The sequence below is a fragment of the Alligator mississippiensis genome, chromosome 5, assembly GCF_030867095.1.
Source record: "Alligator mississippiensis isolate rAllMis1 chromosome 5, rAllMis1, whole genome shotgun sequence".
NCBI classification, from domain to species: Eukaryota; Metazoa; Chordata; order Crocodylia; family Alligatoridae; genus Alligator; species Alligator mississippiensis.
In genome coordinates this window covers 82,509,406-82,531,603 of record NC_081828.1, presented here as the reverse complement: position 1 = coordinate 82,531,603, position 22,198 = coordinate 82,509,406, and the positions used below count along the sequence as shown (strand labels likewise).

General features: G+C 46.9%; 1 protein-coding gene across 4 annotated transcripts in view; it reads right to left on the bottom strand.

The window, feature by feature from the left end:
* The window catches only part of STX17 (syntaxin 17), a 74,253-nt gene extending 52,058 nt beyond the window's left edge, over positions 1–22,195 (bottom strand). The window contains exons 1-4 of one of the 4 annotated variants that reach the window (XM_059728553.1): positions 22,107–22,195; positions 21,443–21,671; positions 10,491–10,597; positions 8,363–8,544 (exon numbers count right to left, since the gene is read on the bottom strand). In XM_059728553.1, coding sequence (XP_059584536.1) covers positions 8,363–8,485 — 123 coding nt within the window. In that variant the 5' untranslated portion in view covers positions 8,486–8,544; positions 10,491–10,597; positions 21,443–21,671; positions 22,107–22,195. Of the gene's footprint in view, positions 1–8,362; positions 8,545–10,490; positions 10,598–21,442; positions 21,672–21,827; positions 21,920–22,106 lie in introns of those variants that run through there. The other 3 variants (XM_006260383.4, XM_006260382.4, XM_019485237.2) reach the window with 3 other exon arrangements.
* Between the last annotated feature and the right edge of the window lie 3 nt (positions 22,196–22,198).

The window sequence follows — 22,198 nt, the reverse complement described above, 5'->3', positions numbered from 1 at the left end:
CAGCCATGTGGGGCTGGAAGCTAGCATAAGCTGGGAGCTCCCAGCCACAGGGGCCCCTCTGGTCACATATTCAATTAATGGCATGATAGGAAGCATCTACAAAGTTATTATACATATTTTGTGGAATAACTTTAGCTTATTTCTCTTTTTATCACATATTAGTAGATTACATGTGTGACCAGGTGTCCACTTAAGGTGTGATTAACTGGTTAATCATGCCTGAAGTGTAACATGTAGATGGGGTTACATTTTACCTGTGTCCATACCCACAGATACAACCTCAGGCAGAGACGGATCCAGAGAGGGTACAGTGAAGTGGCTCTACTCCCATTTTGAATTGTCCTCAGAGGCTTCCACAGTGCAGTCCTAGAGGTACACCGATAGATTTTTTGGGCCGATACCAACGGCCAATATTTAACGAGCCATATTGGCCGATACCAACCGGATGGCCGAAATACAGATTTGGCTGGTAAGTCTGTTGTAGGGGAAGTGGCAAGGGGGAAAGGAAGGGGCATATCTAGGCCCCTGTGGTGAGGGAGGGAGTGGGGCTGGATCAGGAGCAGGGGCTACACAGCCGGGGCAGGGTGGAACACAGGATGGAGCATGGGACAGATCCATGAGAGACTCATCCAGGGGGGGCAGGGGAGGGGTGGCTCCCACCACTGTACACATCCCGGGGGGGCATGGGGGGCATGTGCCCCCGGATCTGTGCGTGGGGCAAGGTTGGGCTGTCACTGTGGGCTGGAGCCAGAGCAGCACTGGGAGAGGGGGCTGGCCCAGGTTGCGCTTGGGGTGGGTGGCAGCAGTGCTGGGAGGGGGGCTACTGGGAGGAGGGGCTGCATCCACCCCAAAATTCGCTGTAGCCCCCCCCCAGCCCCCCTCCCAGTGCTGCCGCCACCCTAACCAAGCACAGCCCTGGCCCAATCCACCCACTGGGAAGAGCCCAGCACTGCCCCCAGTCCACAGCAGCAGCTCACCCCATGCATGGATCTGGAAGCACATGCCCCCCATACCCTCCTGGCATGCGTGCAGTGGTGGGAACCACCACCCCCTTCCTGTGACCCCCGAATGAGCTGCTCACGGCTCCGTCCCATGTTCCACCCTGGCTGGGCAGCACCTGCCCCTACTCTAGCCGCAGCCCCAGCCCCACTCCCTCCCTTACCACTGGGGGCTCGTTCTGCTCCCCACACCTTTCCCTCACAACAGACTTACCAGCTGTACTCAACTGCTCTCCACGCTGCTGGGTTGTGAACCTGGCCACCTTCATGCTGCGCCTGCGCGCACGCGCGGGACATTTAATCGGCCACATCAGCCAAAAAAAGCCGATTGCTGATACTGTCAATTTTCCTTTTATTGGTGCCAATCTGATATGGGACCGACGTATCAGTGCAACTCTACTGGGGACTTCTTAAAATTCCTAAAGCAGGTGAAAATACTCTCTCCCTTCCCCTTCCTGCTCAAAGAAATGCCCCCTCCCCACCTCTTTGTTCTCCTCCTGCCTTTCCACGCTGTCCCAAGGGTGGAGAAGAACCAAAGCCATTCCTGCCTGCTGCACAGCACATGGGCATCAGAGTTTCCCCTTCCAGACAGGGTGGGGGGAACTCTACAGTCACCCTGTTGCTTGTGTTGCCTTCTCATATAAGTCCAGCCCCCACTCAGCCCCGATGGCTCTGAAACTTCCCTGTCCCCAACCATAGAGAATGCAGCAGGGGACAGGCAGGGGATTGTAGGGGGTAGGGGGGGCGCCTCTGAGCAGGAAGTGGGAAGGAGTATTTTCACCTGCTTTAAGACTTTAAAAACTCCCCAGAGGCTCCTGCAGCCCAGGCTTTTGCACTGGTGTGGCAGAGAAGGCTGGGAGTAAGGGGCTCATCAACCTCTGCAGAGTGGGATGCTGCTCCCACACTTCCCGTTGGAAAATCCTGGATCTGCCCCGACCTCAGGTATATGGTATGTCATATTGAATGAAATAGTTTGAATGTTTGTAAAGGTTGCCCATTAGCCAGTTTCAGGAAGAAGATAAGATTTATCTCCTTATCTAGTTCTTTGTTTTTGGGACTACGTGCAAAAGGTCCTGACTTTGCTTAAAGTCTTAATTTAAATTTCATCTTTAGAAATCTTTTATAAAGAGAACAAATATCCTGAATTCCAAGAGATCAAACCCTGGGGCCTTTTGACCAGGTTGGTAAGAAAAGGGCATTTGCAGTGATATGGAAGTTTCCCAAAGGTAATTTAAAATGCTCAACAAAGGTAAAAGAATCTGTTAAGATCCGAGCCCAAATTTGGGAGCAGTGACATATTGAGTAGGAGGAGCCCGCTGACGGCAGCTCACTCAATAAAAACTAACTTACTGTCCCAATTTGGAGGTGACTATACTTGTAGACCAACGAAGGAAAAATCGCAAGTATAGCCCGGGTCAGACTGATCACCTGAACCACCCTCTCCGTGAACACGAATTTCTTAGTTCACGCTGAAGCCGCGGAGCACGTGAAAGGGACTGAAGGGGACTTAGTCCTATCGCTGCTGAGGCCAGCCTATTGAATTGTATTGCTGAGCCCATTTCATTGAACCGTACTACTGAGGCCAACCCATTAAATCGTACTACTGAGGAATGAAACCATATTTTGGTATTTGGCTTCTCGGAATTCTAGGATTGTAAGTATAATATGAAAATAATAGTATTGATTCAAATTTAACTTTTAGTTGTAATTGTAGTTGTTTTTGTAACACTAATTCTTACAGTATTGTTTGGGAAGGAAGTGCATTTGGAGCATTGTTTCTGATATATGTAATTATTGTGTTCTTAATGTTTGTGGTGTTTCTTAAAGCTAAGCAGTGTTATATACGTAGCAAAGAGTTTTAAAATAAAATTGTCTTGTATGAATTAAGTGTGTAATCATTGTGAAATCGTGCAATCAGCTAACTACTCCCCCAGCCAGTGCATCAAAACGAATCAGTAAATTGTGTGGGATTTTCTCTATTCCATAACCCACTAGAGACATGGTATTTTATCATCTGTAAATTGAAAACTGAAAGCAGGGTACTAGGGAAGGGAAGGATATATAGTCAAACTGTTTTAAATTCTAACTTGTTTATTTTTATTAAGATGTAATGGAATGATGAGTTGACTGATCCCCTGCTTAGTCAAAGTTATTTGGGTATTTTAAACAAGTCTAGTAAATCATTTCATATGACTGATGTGTTTTCAGGTTTGATAGTTATGATTCAGATAACACAAAAATTCCTGCTTCAAGTATTCCTTGCAAAGTACTTGTTTAAGGAGAACATCTGGTTTATTCATCTTTCTTAATTTGGACTAACTAAACTTATTAGCTAAGTTAAAACCAGAAATAATTAAAGCATAGGTTTCTCTCTGCAACAAAAAAAAGAATATACTTATATTTAGAAAAATACTGTAGCATGTCGGGGTCCCAGAGGCGGCCATGACACCCCTGGTGGCTTCGCAACCATGCCCTGCTCTGCCTCTAGGGTGCCTTGGCTTCTGTCTTTCCTGCCATGCCTTTATGTAATAATAAGATTAAAAGGCCCATGGGCCTTAGCGTGGGCCCCAGTCCTGCTGAATTGCCAGTGGGGGTCCCTAGCACCCTACTGATCTCAGCTACCCTACTCCCAGGCACCTCACTGGGAATCACTACTCCTAACTTTCCAGCTCTGGGGTTATATCCCTGAGCTCCCCGAGCCCCCGTAGGGTTTACCATATTTCCAGGATCAAAAAAGAGAACACCTGTGGGGGGAGGAGGAGAGCAGTATATGATTGTGGTGGTGGGGCACTGATATGCTTGTGCCCTGCCTCTGCCCCTCACTCCTAAGCTCCTGCCCCCCCAGCCCTGCTGGTGCCCCTCGCTCCCAAACCACAACCCCCTGCCCCCCTGCACTGCCAGTGTCCCTCATCCCAACCCATAACCCCCTGCCCTGCCAGTGCCCCTCATCCCAACCCACAGCCCTGCTGGTGCCCTTCATTCCTGCCCTGCAGCATACCCTGTCCTATAGCCCTGCCACTGCCCCTCACTGCCGACCCAGAGCCCCCTGGCCTCTACAGCCCTGCTGCGCACACACTTACTTGCCAGGGCCCACGCACAGAGCACATGACCCCAACAGCCAATCAGCTTGCCTGCTGCTCCCAGCCCCAAGCATCCAAGCTGCACATGCTTGGGAAAAGTAGAGGCAGAGCAAAAACATGGACATTTTCTATCATTTTAAAAACCTGCCCGGACACAAGGACAGGGGGCCAAAAACAAGGAAATGTCCAGGAAAACCTGAACGTATGGTAATCCTACCACTGGGGATCCAGACAGCACAGCAGTCTAACATTCCCTGGTAGCTCCCCTGGCCAGAAGCTCCTACCTCTGTGGCTTGCAGGGCTAAACTAACTTGCATGCCACCCAGGGCCCTGCCCCCTTCTGGCCAGGAGGCTATCCTGGGCTGTCTGCAGGCACCTGCTAATTGGCCTCATTGCCTAGTTGCTGCAGTGCCCTGCAACTGCTGTACCCTGCCTGGCCTGCAATGTGCCCCTCTGAGCTGCTTCTCTCTTAAAGAAACAGAGAGCCCCAAGCCCTCTGTTACAAATGTAAATACCAGTATTTGTTTAATTATAAAGGCCCCAAATTACATGGACAGTTAATAGAATACAGTATAATGCATTGTGACATGTTCAAAGCTTTTCATGGCCTTGAAACTTGAGGATGATTTTCACAATTCTGTATATAATTCAAAAGCAGCACCAGTTGTCTCATTAATATTTGAGAAGGGCTCAGAAACATAGAATGTTTTAAAAATGTATTGGGCAGGCAAGTTCTTTGGGTAGATGTGATATCTTTTATTACACCAACTAAATAGTTGGAAAAAAAGTTCTTTGTAAGCTTTTTGGCACAAAAACCCTTCTTCAGGCATTGGGAGACTCTGTTCCTGTTCTGTGATCTCCAAGGTAGAAAAGAAGCTAAAGCAGAAGAAGTCTTTTGTCTGTGAAAATGCAAATGAGTAGAAGTTTAGAAGACAATGGGTAGAGATAGAAAGGGAGGGGGAAGGGAGGGAAAAGGTGTGAAGGAATGCAGGTTACCTGGTGTGTCAGATATCAGGCAGCTTGTAATGTGTCATAAACCCAATGTCTGCATTAAGTCCATGATTTTTTGTATCCAGTAGATTATGAAGTGAAGTTCATAGGTTTGTCTACAAAAGGTGTTTCGTAAGTTCCCTTTGAGGGTTAGAACTGTGAGATCAGAGAGGGATTGAGTCTTGTGAGAAGTGTGCACCCACAGGTGATTAGATATTTTTGACGTTGATGGATTTTCAGTGCGCGTTCATTCTGGTAACACAGTTGTTGTTTGGTTTCTCCTACATATTCTCCATCAGGGCATTTGGTCCACTGGATGAAATATATTACATTTCTGGAGGTAGGTTCTGTTGTAGAATGTAGTTATTGTGGGCCTGGTGGATATGTGTTGGCAGACTTTACATTTCTTGTCCTGCCATTGTCTGGATCCATTTGGTGTTGTTTAGGTCACAGGAAGTTTGCTTCTGGTGATGAGGTTAGCAAGGTTCAGTGTTTGCTTAAAAGGCTAGGATGGGTGGCTCTGGAAAGATCTCTTTAAGACTTAAGTCTTCTAGTATGGGTTGCAATTGTTTGAGGATTTTTGTATAGGTTTCTGGAAATCCACCCCTCCCACACCCCTGCTCAACAGGAGGTCGCCCAGACACTGTACCAGCAGACTATTTTTATGTCCCCTTCCTATAAATGTCAATTATTAATGATGGAAATATTATTTTTGTCAGTCTGTGGGTGTGCCATGAGATTGGTGTTTATCAATGTTAACCGATAAAAACTGAATCCTGCCAAGCCTATTTATGATCCAGGCCTCCCACTTTCTGGGCAAGTGTGCTAATCACTAGGCTAATTATATAAAGTTATGCAAGAGGCAAGGATTCAGAAGATACCTTTTATTGGAGCAATGGTGTAGTTGGGATGGAGTTAGACAAGCTTTCAAGTGCAAGACATTTTTCATCAGGTCTGACCAGAACAAGCCAAGCACAGCATAGTAAAGAACAGTTGCGGCAGGGAGCAAGAAATTGTGTCTCTTGCTGCCCCTGGGAATTTTAACAGAAAAAATGGTTTGGCGCAGTACTATGCCCTTTCAGGTACAAGTAAAGTCACATGCAGCCTTGCCTTGGAAATGCTATGGCGCTAGGCACTCTGAAAAAATCAAGTCTTGGCATCTCAGATCAGGCACCCAAACATAGTAGACATTTTTTTAATTACAGATGGCTCTAAAGCAGATCTTGAACTAGACCAGGTCAGATCCAGCACGCAGGCCTCTGCCACAAAGGAACTGACAACAAAGGAACTGACTGTAATAGTAGGTTGTCACTCATGTCAGTAGTTCTCAACAACTGGGATAAAGAAGTGTCACAGGTAGGCCACAAGGGTGGGTACAGGAAAACCATCCAACTCCCCTACCTAAGATTTGTACACTAGCAGACAGCAATGTGCTGAGCTGCCCTACTGCTCACTATTCACTAGTTCTCAATAAGGAAGAAGCACAGCCACTTCACTTAGTGCACTGCTACAGAAGTGCACATGCAGTACTGCACAAACACAGCTACACTGCTTCCAGTCTAGAGGTAGCACATACAGTGCTAACTCAGGTGTCTCTGCAGCATAGCTAGCAAGAGCACCAAAAGGCAGGCAGGCTGTGGGATTGTAGAGAAAGCCAGAGGATCAAACAGGTTGAGAATCACTGCTCTATGTGCTCAGTACTGGAAAAATACATTTTTTTATTTTTTTTTTTTACACCAGTGATACTCGCTTGCAGCAAATGACAAGGCTTGGACACCTTGTTTTTCATTCTACACTCTGAAGAGGAGCATACATAGCTGGTCAACACAGACTTCTTTTCATGCTCCCCTAAAGGTGAACCCTTCTTCTCCCTCCCCTCCACTGCATATCTATCTCAGTTCTGCCTCTACCCAACCTCTTGCTCCTTATCCTAGTCCAAAGATGTTCACTTAGCCAGTCCTAGTCTCCACTCCTCAAACTTCTTATTCCATTCCCAGTCTCCTTGTTCAGCAAGTCCTAGTTATTTTGCCCTCCCTCCTCTGCTTCCATTCTGGTCCTCTTGCCCAGCTATTCCCAGTTCCTCTTCATACCCCAACTCTTTGTTCTCAGTCATTTACAATTATATTTTTGTAACCTGGTTCATTCTTCTAAAAAAAACAAACAAGAGTTACATGCTTTAACCAGTTCACCACCCCCCCTCCCACCTCCAAAACAGCCTCAGGCAGATTGGTTAAAAAAGTAAAATTTGACAAACTTATAAGCAAATGGTGATAAACTGGACAATCTCTCTGACAGTCAGTGCTACCATCTCCACACGCACACACACATTTTCAATGGAACATGTCAGTCTAAATAAAGTCAGGATCAAGAGCCTTGATTTATATTTGTTTGTGCTGTAGTCACAAATCCCGTTTCTTCCACTGAAATATACTTTTATCAGTCTTTTTACAGTTCTTCTAAACAACAGGATCATGTCCCAAAAACTTACTTCCCAAATAAACAGTTGTTTTTCTTCACCCATTTTCAGCATTAACCATACCACTTTAAAGTCTTCTGTCCATCTGCTTTAAAAGCATAGTTTTTGATGGTGGTTTCCAGAACACTCAATTATTTAAACTTCAGGGTTTTTTTCCTCAAAGAAGCATTCAACTTCATAGAAATGGAAAGACACTTTGTCATTAAACATCCATAGTGACAAGAGAAAACAAAAACCGTGTTAAGGTAAAAGATGCCAAAAAAATCAAAAAAAAAAAAAATCATGTTTCTATTCAATTAAAGGCACAATTTTATAATATTATATTGCTTTCACCCCAGTTTGTAAACCTGTATCTATATACAGAAAGGCAGGTAAAACCAGCATTTGTGCAAAACTTATTCAGGACAGAGGGGCAACAGTTGATTTACCAGGATATGCTCTTGCATTTTAACTGCTAAAAACCTACCACTAAGACAAATCTATATTTTACCTGGACAAATGTTTCATTAAAGCAGAGTAGAGTTTTGCCCAATAAAGACTAAGTCAAAAGAAAAAAAAAAAAGTCAGAATTTGGTCTTACTAACAACAGGAAATCAGTACACATTTACACAAAATACCAGCTTTGTGTGTGTTTTTATGCACATCTAAACAAATCTTGTATTACTTTTTTGCAAGGGGATGAAAAGATTCACCAAATTACACTACCATCAAAACAACAGACAGACAAGCTTTAATCACAGTATCTCTAATAGTTTATTTTAAAAAGCATAAAGTTTTTCATTAATAAGAATTACATTAAAAGAGTTGAAAAAGCTAACCTTTTCAATATTTATTTGGTGCTTTCTCAGCCTTTCCAGATCTGTTGGAACTGCCACTTTAATGAATTTTTGGAGGGCAGGTTCAAGACGACGAAGAGTAACTTTTTCATCATCTTCAGACATTCTAAAAATAAGTCTCAAGTCAGTAGTTGCCCAATATACCTTTTCTCATTTAGAAAACCCTAAAAAAGAAGGATTTTTGTTTTAGGCAAAATATGTAAATCTCATTCAATCAGATTACATTTTAATTAAACTAACCTTTAAAAACCAAAACAGTAAGAGAAGTGCTCATCCTTCCCATAATGCCCCACATGAAAAACTTAAAAACTGACATGAATTAATGATTCAAAATCTGAATACTTTATCTGCTGAAATGAATGGTGAGGTTCACCTACAAACTGGGCATGTCTACACGTGCAATTAATGTACATGAATAAACTGTGGAGCAAACTGTTCCACAGCAAACTATTCCCAGGCACAGCATCTACACACATGCCCAGGTCAGGAGCAAATTGAGCAAGGGAAAAGTGAGGAGAAATCCACCAAGAAAGTAAAATACATTTCTGCTCTGGATGACATGAGGCAGTATCCTGCAGTGACCGTGGATGCAGATGGAGGCAAATTGTTCTGTACCGCCTGCAACGTGACTCTGGATGCGTTGAGGAAAATCAGAATAGAGCAATTCATAGATTCCAAGGAGCCCATGAAGCAAAATGCTGCTGCAGAGGCTGAGGGTCAGAAATAGAAACAAGCAATCATGTCCTCACTTCTTAAAAGGATCATGGAAAACAGTCTGGCAAGGTGAGCAGCAACACTTTCCTCTGTGGAGGTTTTTGCAGTGGCAAACATCCCACTGGAGAAAATGGATTGTCCTAAGTTAAGGGACTACCTAACCAAAAATGTGCCAAATGCTGGATGTTTCCCATATGTGAACAAGCTTCACCAACCCCATCTCCATGCAGTGATGATTACTTTGCACATCCACAAAGTCTGCATTGGCAATGTATGAATCCATCTCTGTTGTGGCCAATGAAGCCACTGACCTTCAAGATAATTATGTCTTCCACATTTTATTTGTACCTGGGAGCTGAACAGACCAGGACTTGCCTGTTTTTCAAACAGAGCTGGTCCACCTCACGTCTGTCAATTTTTCTACTATGCCTCAGGCTGTAGTGAAGGCCAGTGTCAACTACGGTTTAGAATTTAACAAGAACTCAGCATTTCTGTCCAACAATGCCATGTATATGTGCAAGCTTTCTGATGTGCTCTGTGGAATGATGCCCAATGCAGTTCACGTCACCTTAACTTACAAGGTGCACCGTCACATCAGTCCGATATTGGATCAGCACCGATATAAAGAAAATTGTCTATATCAGAAATCAGCCTGATGTGGCTAATGATTTGACCGATAAACGGCCAGTGCAGCACGTAGGCGGCGAGCACAGACGGCAGCGTGGAGAGCTGCATGCAGCTGTAAGTCAGTTGTGGTGGAAGGGGAGGGGTGTGGTGGGGGACAGACCAAGGCCCCCAGTGAGGAAGGTGCGGGGCTGGGGCAGGCGCTACCTAGCCGGGGGGAAGGGGAATGGGCTTGTCCAGAAGGCGTGGTTCCTGCCACTTTGTGCAGCTCATTCAATGGCTCGTCCACTCATTGGACAGCTCCTGCCGCTGCTCCCACCGGAGGGCGTTTGGAGGGGGGTGTCCCCAGATCTGCACAGGGTGGGCGGCAGTGGTGCTGGGAGGGTGCTATGGGGCGACTACAGCAATTTTTTTGGGTGGCTGCAGCCCTCCCCCATAGCCCACTCCCAGAGCTGCCACTGCTTGCCCAACACCACCCCGGTGCCAGCCCCAACCTACAGCTGCAACCTGCCCTGCCCTGACCCCGCGCAAATCCATTGCATACACCCCCCTGCCCCCCCCCCCCCCCCGTGCCTTCCCGGGATGCGCGCAGCAGCGAGAGCTGCCCCCCGCCCCCCCAATGAGTTGTGGCTCTGTCCCACGCCCTGTCCTGCCCCAGCTGGGCAGCGCCTGCCCCAGTCCCACTCCCTCCCTCACCACAAGGGGCATTGATCTGCCTCCCACCCCCCTCCTCTCCCCTCCCTTCTCCCCCCCTCCACCACAACAGACTTACCAGCTGCATGCTGCTGTATTGGAAATCAGATCCGTATCAGCCGATATGTCTCCTTAAAAATTGGCTATCTGGATCGGCCCCAAAAATCTCTATCAGTGCACCCCTACCTGCAATGTGCAAATTCTGTCTTGAATAAGTGACATCTGGTGTATGCAGTTTCCTGATGTAGATAGCCTGGTTTCATCCAAAAAAACATTCAAGCACTGTTCAGGCTGTAAGCTCCGGTACAGGGAGTCTCACACCAGTCAAAGTGGGTACCCACAAGCAACTGTGTTGCTCCCACCAGAACCTGTGCTTACGAGGCAGAATTTGTGGGTCAACACAAATCTGTTACCACACCAAGAACATGCAGTATTATCAGCAATTTGTGTCCAAGGAGCTGGAAATCACACCTGGTGCACACAGCATAGTTTAAGCTTGCAATCTCCTAGAACAGGGAGGCATTCGAAATCAAATGAAGTTTGTGACAGAAAATGCCACTTGGATCACAGAGCTTCTAACGTGGTTTGAAGGCCAGCAGGCTGTGATCCACCATACACACAGCTGATGGATTTGATAAGTTGGGCTGAAGACATAGCATCACAAGAACTGTCAAGCTGTCATCATGAAAACCAGCAGAGAAGGGACGTATTCCAAGCAACAGCTGTGAAGTTGAACTAGTATTACACGTACAACCCATCACTACTACCACCATGATTCAAACAACTGTCTGCTTCCTTCCTTAGTGCTGTTCATATTTTTTACTCCAAATCAGGTGCCTTTGCTGAGTCTTGACCCTCAGCTACTGAAATCAATCCCTGGACAGCAGAAAGAGCATGACAAGGAACAAGCTGCTTAAATGAACTCTGTCAAAGAGTGTCAGATGCCTGTGACTGTGTTTCGGGAGTCTGTTTCTGATCTGTTTCCACATCTGTACACCCTGACAAAATGCCACCTTAGCATTCCAACCAACTCAGTGGTATTGAGCATGTAATCTCAGTGTAGGGACAAGCGTTCACCCTACAGAGACAGAGGATGTCAGTGGCAACTGTCAGTGGATGCTGCCTGCTAGCATTTAACACAGGGGTGGGCAAAATACAGCTCACAGGCTGGATCCAGCTTGCAAGGACTCAAAAACTAATTGTATCCTGCCCAGCCCAAGTGCGTCACTCCCACTCTCATGGGCAGAACGGCCCAGCCAGCACACAGCTGCACCGACCGGGTTAGGGATGGGACTTCTGGTCCCAAGATGGGGCACCTGTCAAGGGGCAGGGCTACCCTTGCAGACCTCAACAGCTCCTCAAAACTCATTAAGCACCCCTCTAACTGAAATAATTGCCCACCCTTGGTTTAACAGCTAACATGAACTGCCTCTCTCATGGTTAGAACTGAGTACTGCTAAACTCCTTTTTACAACTTTGACAATAAATTATGGTGATGGTATTAATTACAATTCATGGTATATATAGGTTTAATTTCATAATATAGTTGAGTTTAGAGTCTTAATTGAACAGATCAGGGTCAGTAACATGCCAAAAAACACCTGCAAACTTGCCAAGACATTGGCATGCCGGGGCAAACGGAAGGGGAGCTGTGAGGGGCCCTACTCTTGTTGTGGCAGCACAGTCCTGACCCCTTCCTTGCTGTCCACTCTGAGGCGCGCGTGCCAAGCAAAAAGCCTTCATGTGCCATACTGGCAACTGTGCCAGGGTTTGCCTATCCCTGGCTTATATTACTTAATAATGCATCCATTAATGGATTCCACAGGCTTATCAGGGCAACTGTGCCGCAGTTTCAGTCCTTCAGTCAATAGTAGCAGCCAATCAGCGGTGACGGCAGACCCTGCCACAAAAAGGCCACAAAAATGGCAGCCATCATTACAATACAGCCGCTAATTTTGGACTCTTCAGTTGTGATGTAGGTAGACCCCCTATAGATACCCGATTAAAAAGTCACATCCTTTTTGGAGATAAGGAGATTTGAACATATTCCTTGACTGAAACTTGTGATTATGTGCTTTCTAAATCACAGCCCAAATTTTCTAAGCACCTTAAAGTTGTAAGATAAATACACTGAAAAAAAGCACAAAGCAAATTCATGTTGGCAGTTTCCAGTTGTACCTCCTTGCAAAATATGACTCATTCCCCCATCTTACCAAACTAAGCATGCCATCGACCAACCAGCTTCAACTCTGTTCTCAGTATCTGCATTTAAACTGTATCTGGGGCTTTTTTCTGTTCCTTTAAAAGTAGGCATATAGAAGTATATGCAACAATAGAAAATCTCACTAATTAATGAAAAAATTCCATTGTACTGAATATGCACAAGACACACAAAAAAACTAATGCAGAGATTTTTTTAAAGCCTCAAAGGTCCTTTTATTCGTGTAGTTTTAGTACTGTATAAACATAGTTTATTTAAATATTAGTATTTGCTGTGCTCTCTCTCTTTTTTTTTTTTTTTTTTTAAAGAAAACCTAGTGCTGAAAAGTTTGCCTACTGCAGGCCTATACTAAAAGACATGCAACTGAAAGGACCAGCACTGACATACACACTTCAATATGAAAGAGTATGTATCAATAAGTGTACAGAGTATATACCATTACAACTTCATGTGGAGACTTTTGCTGGTTTTGCTACATTGGTGGTATTAAACAAGCAAATCTCTTCCAGGAGAGATTAGGCCTAGGACTAAAACTTTTTTGTGGATAGATTATTTGTTCTTTTTGTACTATGTTAAGCATACAGTTAACATTCAAATAATAATGCATTATGCCTAATGACAGCATGTCAGAACATGGGAAGAGAGTTGTTAAAAATAGCTTAAAAGCTGAATACAGGATGTTTACACCAGATTTCAACTGGCTCATTTGAAAAAGTGGCTGCTGTCCCTGGACTGCAGGGATAAGATACAAGAATTTCCCCTTGCCTCCAGCAAGGGAGACAGAAAAATCTAATGGACTGTCATCTTTTCCCCAGGCCAGCAAGGAAGCTAAAGGTACAGTTTCAAACTGGGAAAACAGAGGTTTCCAGAGGTGAAAATAATTCCAGATGAGTGACATATTTCAATCGTCATCCTCTGTCTTATGAATGTTGGGTTACAAGTAATTTTCTTTTCATGATGAAACTAGTATAGAAAAATGTCCCCCCCCCCCCCCCCCCCCCCCCCCGCCCCAAACAAAAACAAACTAAGAAATTACACAAAGAGATGTCAGCTTTAGAGGATTTTTTCCCCATATGGTAATTCAACATTTCCAACATTTTCCTATTTCACAACCTCCAAACAACTCATTTTTGTTAATCAATTGTGTAGCTACTGCTAAAGCAGCCCTCTACATTTTGAAGTAGGATAGACCAGACAACCTTTTACATGTTCCTTTTCAGCCACCCAAACGTTATGCTTCCTCAAATAAGCATGCAACAAATTCCTTCAAAACTTTTCACTTAATTTAAATTTATTTTTAATATTAATCTATTCCTTAGAATCCAAAATGTTTCAAGTCTGACATGATAACAATAACATTTTTGCGTGTTACAGTTTACTGGACTACATCACATTATAGAAGGCCTTAATACTTAACATTAACAGTCAGTCACATCTCCATAGTTAAGGCCAAGTTTCAGCTTGCACATGAAAGCATGTTTTCAACTTGTTTGCTCTGAATTTAAAAGACCATGCATTGTATCCAAAATTAAAGTACCTCCTCTTTGAGTACAGAATGAATTTTCTGGCAGTTCTTAAGCAATTCCATTGGTCTAAGTCAAAACTCATTAAACTGTTTCTGTTAAGAAATTATGCACTTCCATCAGTTCTTTAAAGAGTTTTCAGGACAAAGAAAAAGGACCTTTCAAATTTACCATATAGTATAAATTAACTGAAACCTACTGTATTCACTATTTTTTCAAATATAAATTAAGCTAAGCTAATTCAAAGTTGTATCTGTCATTAATTACGATTCAATCAGTGAAGTTAACAGTTTAGATAGAGGACTTAAACTAGGCTACTCTGACAGCAGACCTAATAAGACCAATCACCATCCTTCTTTTATAGCTAATTTGAATTATGAAATTGTTGCAAAGGGGAATGGACACCTCATGAACTCTCGGTAATACATTGCTTGGCCTGTCATTTACTGTTTCTCAAAGGTTCCATGGCTGCACATCAACTTAGACCATGGGTTTCAAATTCATCTGGCCCCATCAGGCCTGTCTGTAGGCCAGATGTGGACCGGTCCCAGAGCCAGCATGCAGAGCAAGTCTGGTGGGGTGCCGCATACGGCATGCTTCCCATGCCAGTCCCCCATGCCATATGCAATGTGCACCAGCCCTACTCTGAAGCATGCACTACAGGAGGCACAAGGGCTGGACTTGGTGCCGTGGGCACTGCATGCAGCCCAGGGGTCCAGCATGGAGTATGCACTTCATCATGGGCGACCCCAAGTCTCGGTGCAGCACCAGATTGCTGATGGGGGGCGTCCCCCAGAGGCTGATCTCTGAGCCCGGAACTCACCACTGGTGAAACTGGAAATGCACTTCCGGTTTCATGGCTGGTGATTCCAGGGGGTGCATGGCCAATCTCAGGGGGTGCACCCCCTATGCACTGCATGCAACTCCCCATCAGATCAGTCCTGCATACTGGCTCTGGGGCCAGTCCAGATCAGTTAGGCCATCCATGCATACTGTAGCCAAAGCACAAGGCCAGTCTAGCAGAGCGCAGCATGCAGTGCGTGCCCTGTATGCAGCACCAGGTCCAGCCCATGTGTTAAATGTAGCACTAGCCCCAGAGCCAGCACATAGATCCGGTCGCATTGGGGCACTGTGTGAGACAAGTGCCTTGAGTTGCGTACAGCACCCACAGTATCAGATCTACCCACGCACCAGACTGATTCAAAAACCTTGAGCCAGAACATATGGCTCCACAGGTCATATGTTTTACAGCCCTAACTTAGGCAAAAGTGTTTGCAAGTCTCCTTACAGTGTGGCTGAATAAGAATCACTGAATATTGATACAGCAACTGCAGGGGACATGAGGTCACAATCCTTAAAATTCTCCTCAGTTTTCCTGTTCGTGCAGTTTTTAGTACATACATAGGTCTGATATTGGATCAGTACTGATAGAAAACTGACTATATTGGAAATCGGCCTGATGTGACCAATAAACACCTGTGCATGCGCGCAGCTGCAGCGCAGCACAGCACATAGGTGGCAAGAAGCACAGCCAGCAGCGTGGAGAACTGCGTGCAGCTGGTAAATCTGTTGTGGTGAAAGTGGAGAGTGGAGGGGGGAGGGAAGGGACATGGGCAGATCAATGCCCCCTGCAGTGAGGGAGGGAGGGAGTGGGGCTGGAGCTGGGGCAGGCACTGCCCAGCCAGTGCAGGGCAGGGTGGAGCTGCAGCTCCTCAGCAGGGGGCAGGGCACCTTCTGCTGCTGTGTGCACCCCAGGAGAGCACGTGCCTCCAGATCTGTGCAGGGCGGGGCAGGGTGGGCTGTAGCTGCAGGCTGGGGCTGCGCAGGGCTCTTCCTGGTGGGAGCTGGGCCAGGTTGTGCTTGGGGTGGGTAGTGGCGGCGCTGGGAGGAGGCTACGGAGAGGAAGGTCTGCAGCCACCGCAAATTTTGCCATAGCCCACCCCTCAAGTCCTCCCTACCAGCACCACCCACCCAGGGCACAGCCCGGCCCAGCCCCTGCCGGGAAGAGCCCAGTGCCGCCCTGGCCCCAGCCTGCAGCTGCAGCCCGCCCTGTGCAGATCTGGGGGGCACATCCCCCCGCACCCTCCCCCGGACGAGCCACAGCTCCGTCCTGCGCCTCACCCCACCTGGGCAGTGCCTGCCTGTCCCAGCCCCACTCCCTTCCTCACCACAGGGGGGGGCCGTTGATCTGCCCCCCACACCCCTTCCCTCCCCTCTGCCCTTCCACTACAGACTTACCAGCTGGATGCAGCTGTATTGTAAATCGGATCAGTATTGACTGCCTCCTTAAAAATCGGCTATGGGTATTGGCCCCCAAAATCTCTATTGGTGCACCCCTAGTTTTTAAAAATGAAAATTCTAAGCCAAAATATTTGCTATGTCAGAAAAATACAAGAAAATCCTACTGCACATTTAAAAAAGTCAGAATAATCTAATATGTTACCACAAACACTAAAGCAGAGCTGTTAAATGTATATCTTTTGCCTTTAAAAAGATAGGAACCTAAATTCTGTGAAGCAAACAGTGGCAGGGAAACTCCCAGTATTGCCATCATGACAGATCATGTAGAAAAAACAAGAATACTACAAATGCAAAAATATTGAAAGGAATGAGGTAGAAGATGAGAGCACTGGACAGAGAGCGAGGATGCAGGTGAAAGCAACCAGTTTTAAGTTGTGGGTTCTAAGAAAGAAGGACTTACCAAATTTTCTGGACAGAAAATAATATAGATTAGATTAAAGTATTTTTCTGTTGAATTTATGACTTAAGTTTTTGTCAGTAAGACTTTTTATAATAAAAAAGACAAGTTAAAATTTTCCATGCGTGACATTTAATTATTGGGAGGTCATTTTAAATTCAAGATCATCTTAGATTTGGATAAATATTGTAATGGTATATAAGGATCTTTATAAAGCTAGGGGTCTATATAAAATTTCATTCATGCCTCCAAGCAAGACCCACGTCTAGTTGCCTAGAAGTCTTTTCAGGCAAAAAGGGAGGTGCATGATGAATCTGGTTCCTTACTGGTTTGGGGGCTGTTGAGCAGGGTAAAATGGGAATGTTTCATAGTAGCTAGGGTCAGGAGGGACCTGAACAGATCATCTAGCCTGACCCCCTGCCATAGGCAGGAATGAATGCTGGGTTCACAAGACCCCAGATAGGTGATCGTCCAACCTCCTCTTGAATATGCCCAAGATTGGGGCAAGGACCACTTCCCTGGGAAGTTGGTCCAGATTTTGGCCCCCTTAACTGTAAAATATTGCCTTCTATTCTCCAACCTAAACCTATTCTCCATCAGCTTATGACCATTGTTCCTCGTCACCCCAGGTGGTGCTGGGGAGAAAAGAGCTCTGCCTATTTGCTGCTGATCCCCCTTGATGAGCTGGTAGGCAGCCACCAGGTCCCCCCTCAGCCTCTTCTCACTGAGGCTGAACAGGTTCAGGTCCTTCAGTCTCTCCTCGTAGGGCCTGTCCTGCTGCCCTCTCACCAAGCGGGTGGCCCTCCTCTGAACCCTCTCCAGGCTGGCCACATCCCTTTTGAAGTGCGGTGCCCAGTACTGGACACAGTACTCCAACTGCGGCCTGACCAAAGTCGCATAGAGGGGGAGGATCACCTCTCTGGAACAGCTTGAGATGCACCTTTGGATGCACGACAAGGTATGGCTGGCCTTGCTGGCTGCGGTCCGGCATTGGCGGCTTATGTTCATCTCGGAGTCAATAATGACTCCGAGATCCCTTTCCGCCTCTGTGCTTTCAAGAAGGGAACTCCCCAGCCTGCATGTATGCTGTGGATTCCTTCTCCCAAGGTGCAGCACCCTGCATTTTTCTACCTTGAACCCCATCCTATTCTCGTCTGCCCACTTCTGTAGTCTGTCTAAATCTAGTTGCAGCCTCTCTCTCCCTTCAAGTGTGTCCACCTCGCCCCACATCTTAGTGCCATCAGCAAATTTGGACAGCGTGCTTTCCACCCCCTCGTCCAAGTCGCTGATGAAGATGTTAAACAGTGTGGGCCCGAGGACCAAGCCCTGGGGTACCCCACTGCTCACATCTCGCTAGGTTGAGTACAACCCGTCCACCACTACTCTCTGGGTGCGTCCCATCAGCCAATTTTTTACCCATCCAACTGTGCAGGCATCAATGCCGCAGTCACTTAATTTGTTGATGAGGATGGGGTGAGAGACAGTGTCAAAGGCCTTCTTAAAGTCTAGAAAGACTATGTCCACAGCGACACCATCATCCAAGGATTTAGTTACTTGGTCATAAAAGGCAATCAGGTTGGTCTAGCAGGACCTGCCTTTGGTGAACCCATGCTGATTGCCCCTGAGCATGATCTCCCCTGCAGGCCCCCCACAGTTATGCTCCTTGATGATCCTCTCCAAGATCTTCCTGAGCACCAAGGTGAAGCTTACAGGCCTATAATTACTTGGGTCCTCCTTCTTCCCCTTCTTAAAAATAGGGACCACATTAGCCAGTTTCCAATCCCCCGGCACCTGGCCAGATGACCACGAATGCTCATACAGCCGGGCCAAAGGCTCCGCGATGAACCCTGCCAGCTCCCTCAACACCCTTGGGTGGAGGGCATCTGGACCTGCAGGTTTTAAAATGTCTAGCCCTCCCAGAAATCCCAAACTACACCTGCACTGACTAAAGGCTTGATAGAGCTATCCCCAAGATTGTCTCTACCTCTGGTAGGTGGGATATCCCGATCCCTGTTCAGGAAAACAGAGGCAAAGAAACTGTTAAAAATATCAGCTTTCTTGTCTGGCGTGGCCACCAGATTACCGTTTGTGTCTTGCAGGGGTCCTACATTGCCTGGTGACCTCTTCTTACTTCCAATGTACTTGAAAAAGGACTTTTTGTTGTCCTTAATCCTGGACGCTAGCCTGAGTTCCATCTCTGACTTGGCCTTCCTAATAGCCCTCCTACACTCCCGGGCCGAGGAGGAGTACTCCTCCTTGGTGATAGCTCCTCCCTTCCACTGGTTGTACGCCTCCCTTTTAGTCCTCAGGCATTGCTGAATGCCCTTGCTGAGCCAAGGGGGTCTTTGAGCACTCTTACCCACTTTGCTTCTCTCAGGGACTGTTATCCTTTGGGCCTGGAGGATCACCCCCTTAAGGTACAACCATCCCTCATGGGCTCCCATCTCCTCTACCTTCTGGGCCCTTAGTACCTCCCCCACTAGTCTCCTAAGCTCACTGAAGTTGGCCCTTCTGAAGTCAAAGGCTTTAGCCTTGGTGTGAGCCCTAGATGCCCTGCGTTGGATAGTGAAATCCAGCAGGTGATGATCGCTATTGCCCAGGTGGTCAAGGACCTGCAGTCCCCTCACCAGGTCATCCCCCGTGGCCAGGACCAGGTCCAGCAAGGTGTTACCCCTAGTGGGGCTGTGCACTTCCTGGATAAGGTGATGGTCTTGTAATACAGCCAGGAACCTACGCGAGCGGTCAGACCTGGCTGTCTGCTCCTCCCAGCAAATGTCTGGGTAGCTTAGGTCACCCATGACAATAACATCCCTTGACCTAACCACCTCCATAAGCTGACTAGAGAAGTCCTGGTCTAGCTCTTCCCCCTGGTTGGGTGGTCTGTAGTAGACACCCACCATAAGGTCCCTTTCACCATGCCCCCCTTGCAGTTTGACCCATAGTGTCTCTGCCTGACCCTCCTCTAACCTGAAGCTAATCCTTGATGATGTGAGGTGCTCTTTGACATAGAGCGCAACCCCCCACCTTTCCTCTGGGATGGGATCATGCTTAGCATTTTCAATGCCAAAAACCTGCCTCCATACCATTTAGACACCTGGAAGTATGTATATAGCTAAGGTGACCACATGTTCTGTTTCAGTACAGGCAGTCTGATTTTAAACTTCAGTCCCACATGTCAGTTTGGTCATTTTGAATGCTTTTGTCTCGTTTTCAGAAGCCACACACACAAGCACATACTCTCCATCATTTTGAACTGAAACTGGAGCTTGGGGATAAGTGAGCATACTGGGGAGCCAAGTGTCTTATTTTGAGACTTGGAAAATATGGTCTCTCTATCCTTAGCATAAGGACAGGATACTCACTCTTGCCACCAAAGAAATAAGCTCTACTATCTTACTCTCAACATGCATGTGTCAATTCTAGGATGTCTCCTCCTTGCCTCATTTCTGGGGGCATCCTTGGCACCACAGTGGACCTGGGTTTCCTCTGTGCTCAAATATATATGCTTCTCTTTTTATAAGGTGTTCCTGACAACATTTTGAAAGTGGTCTCAAATAATCATATTACACAAACAACTGAAAGAAAATATTGCTTACAGCTTAGTAATATTATTACTGTAATATTGTTTACAACTTAGTAATACCATTGCAAAATGACAAGTGCCAGAATAAAGCCCGTGTCATGCAATATCTATCTCCATGCCATAGAGAATTATAGGGTTGGAAAAGACTTCCGTAATCCAACCCCTACCACCAATGCAAGGTGCACTACTAGCAAGTCATCCCAGGAGGCTTCCTAGCCCATCTGTGAAGATAACCTCAAAGAAGGAGATTCTACAACTTTCCTAGCCAATCTGTGCCATTGCTCTTACAGTCTGGATTTCTGAAGGTGGTATCTTTTATGGGATCAAAGGCATAGTCAGAGAGATTTAGATATGGTGCCCAAAAGTTTGACTAAATCTCTCTAAACTATGAAGCTAGTCCAATAAAAAATATGATCCACAAAACACTCCTACAGAACACATATTTTCTGGATCCTCATGGCTACAACATCTTTCTACCACTTAGGAAGATTTTCTGCAATTTAACGTATATTTACGTTTGATTCTAAATCTGTCATTTGAAACATCTTCCTTAGAGACGCATTAGGCCCAAAGCTTTATTCTGCCAGTGATCTTGGATGTAGTTAATCCAGGGGTGCCCAAAATGTGGCCCGGGGGCTGGATGCAGCCTGCCAGGCCATTCTATCCGGCCCATGGGGCCCCTAAAAAAATTTAGAAAATTAAAATTTATCTGCCCTGGGCTGCCTGTCATATGGCCCTTGATGGCTTACCAAAACTCAGTAAGCAGCCTTCTGCCCAAAATAATTGCACGACACTGAGTTAATGCAATGAAAGGCTCCAAACATGGGATCAAGAACTCTGCAAGCCAAACTGCAGTAAAGCAAAACACAGACACTGGGTTTAGGCTGGGGTTTTGACTTGCATCAAAACATCTGACCTAAATGAAAACAGGCCGGGGCAGTTGTTTACACCAGCAGCATGAATGACAAGGAAATCAAATCAGCCTGCTTCTCCCATGTCCAAGTACCTGTGAAGTATCCAAATCAGCACCTCGCCCCAGGCCAGTGGGCTTGCCCTTCTGTAGGATATCAGGAGAAGAGGTGTGGTCCCAGGAGAAATCCCACCAGTTCTCAGAGTTAGGGGAGCCGAGGACTTCCGGTCAGGCCTCCTGACTGGTTTTTCACAGCTGCTTCCACAGGTCGTCCTGATCCACCGTCGGAGTTAGCACACCCGGCGTGTTCGGTTTGATCCCATGCCTGAAACAGACACAACCCACTTCCCAAGTCAAAGCCTGTTACAAAGCTGAGACCCTAGGGAAGTGGCAGCCCGTGGGCCCACGCCAAGCACCCACCCCGTCCCCCAGCCTCCCCCCAATCCCAGCACAAGCGGGGCTCGCTGCAATGACCGGCCACCTGTAGACGCCTCTTCCGACACGAGACCCAGGCGGGGACAAGCAGCCCCGGGACGAGCCCCGCCGCTGTGCAGCTGCCCCCACACGCCCGCCAGCCCGGGGCGGGCAGGGAGCAGACGCGGCGCACTGCTAGGCCCGGGGGAGACGAGAAAGGGACCGTCCCGGCCGGCGCAGGAGGAACCAGCTGGGCCCCAGCCAGACGCCCTCCCGCCCGCAAAATGGCGCGCTGTGCCCCGGCCCGGCCCGGCCCGCACCTCCCCGCCGCCCGGGCGCCCCTCACCTCGTTCTGCCGAGAAGCTGCCCCCGCCTCAGAGACACCGGAAGAGGCCGCGACGCCGCCGCCAGCTCTCGGCGAGGGCCGCCCCGGGGCAG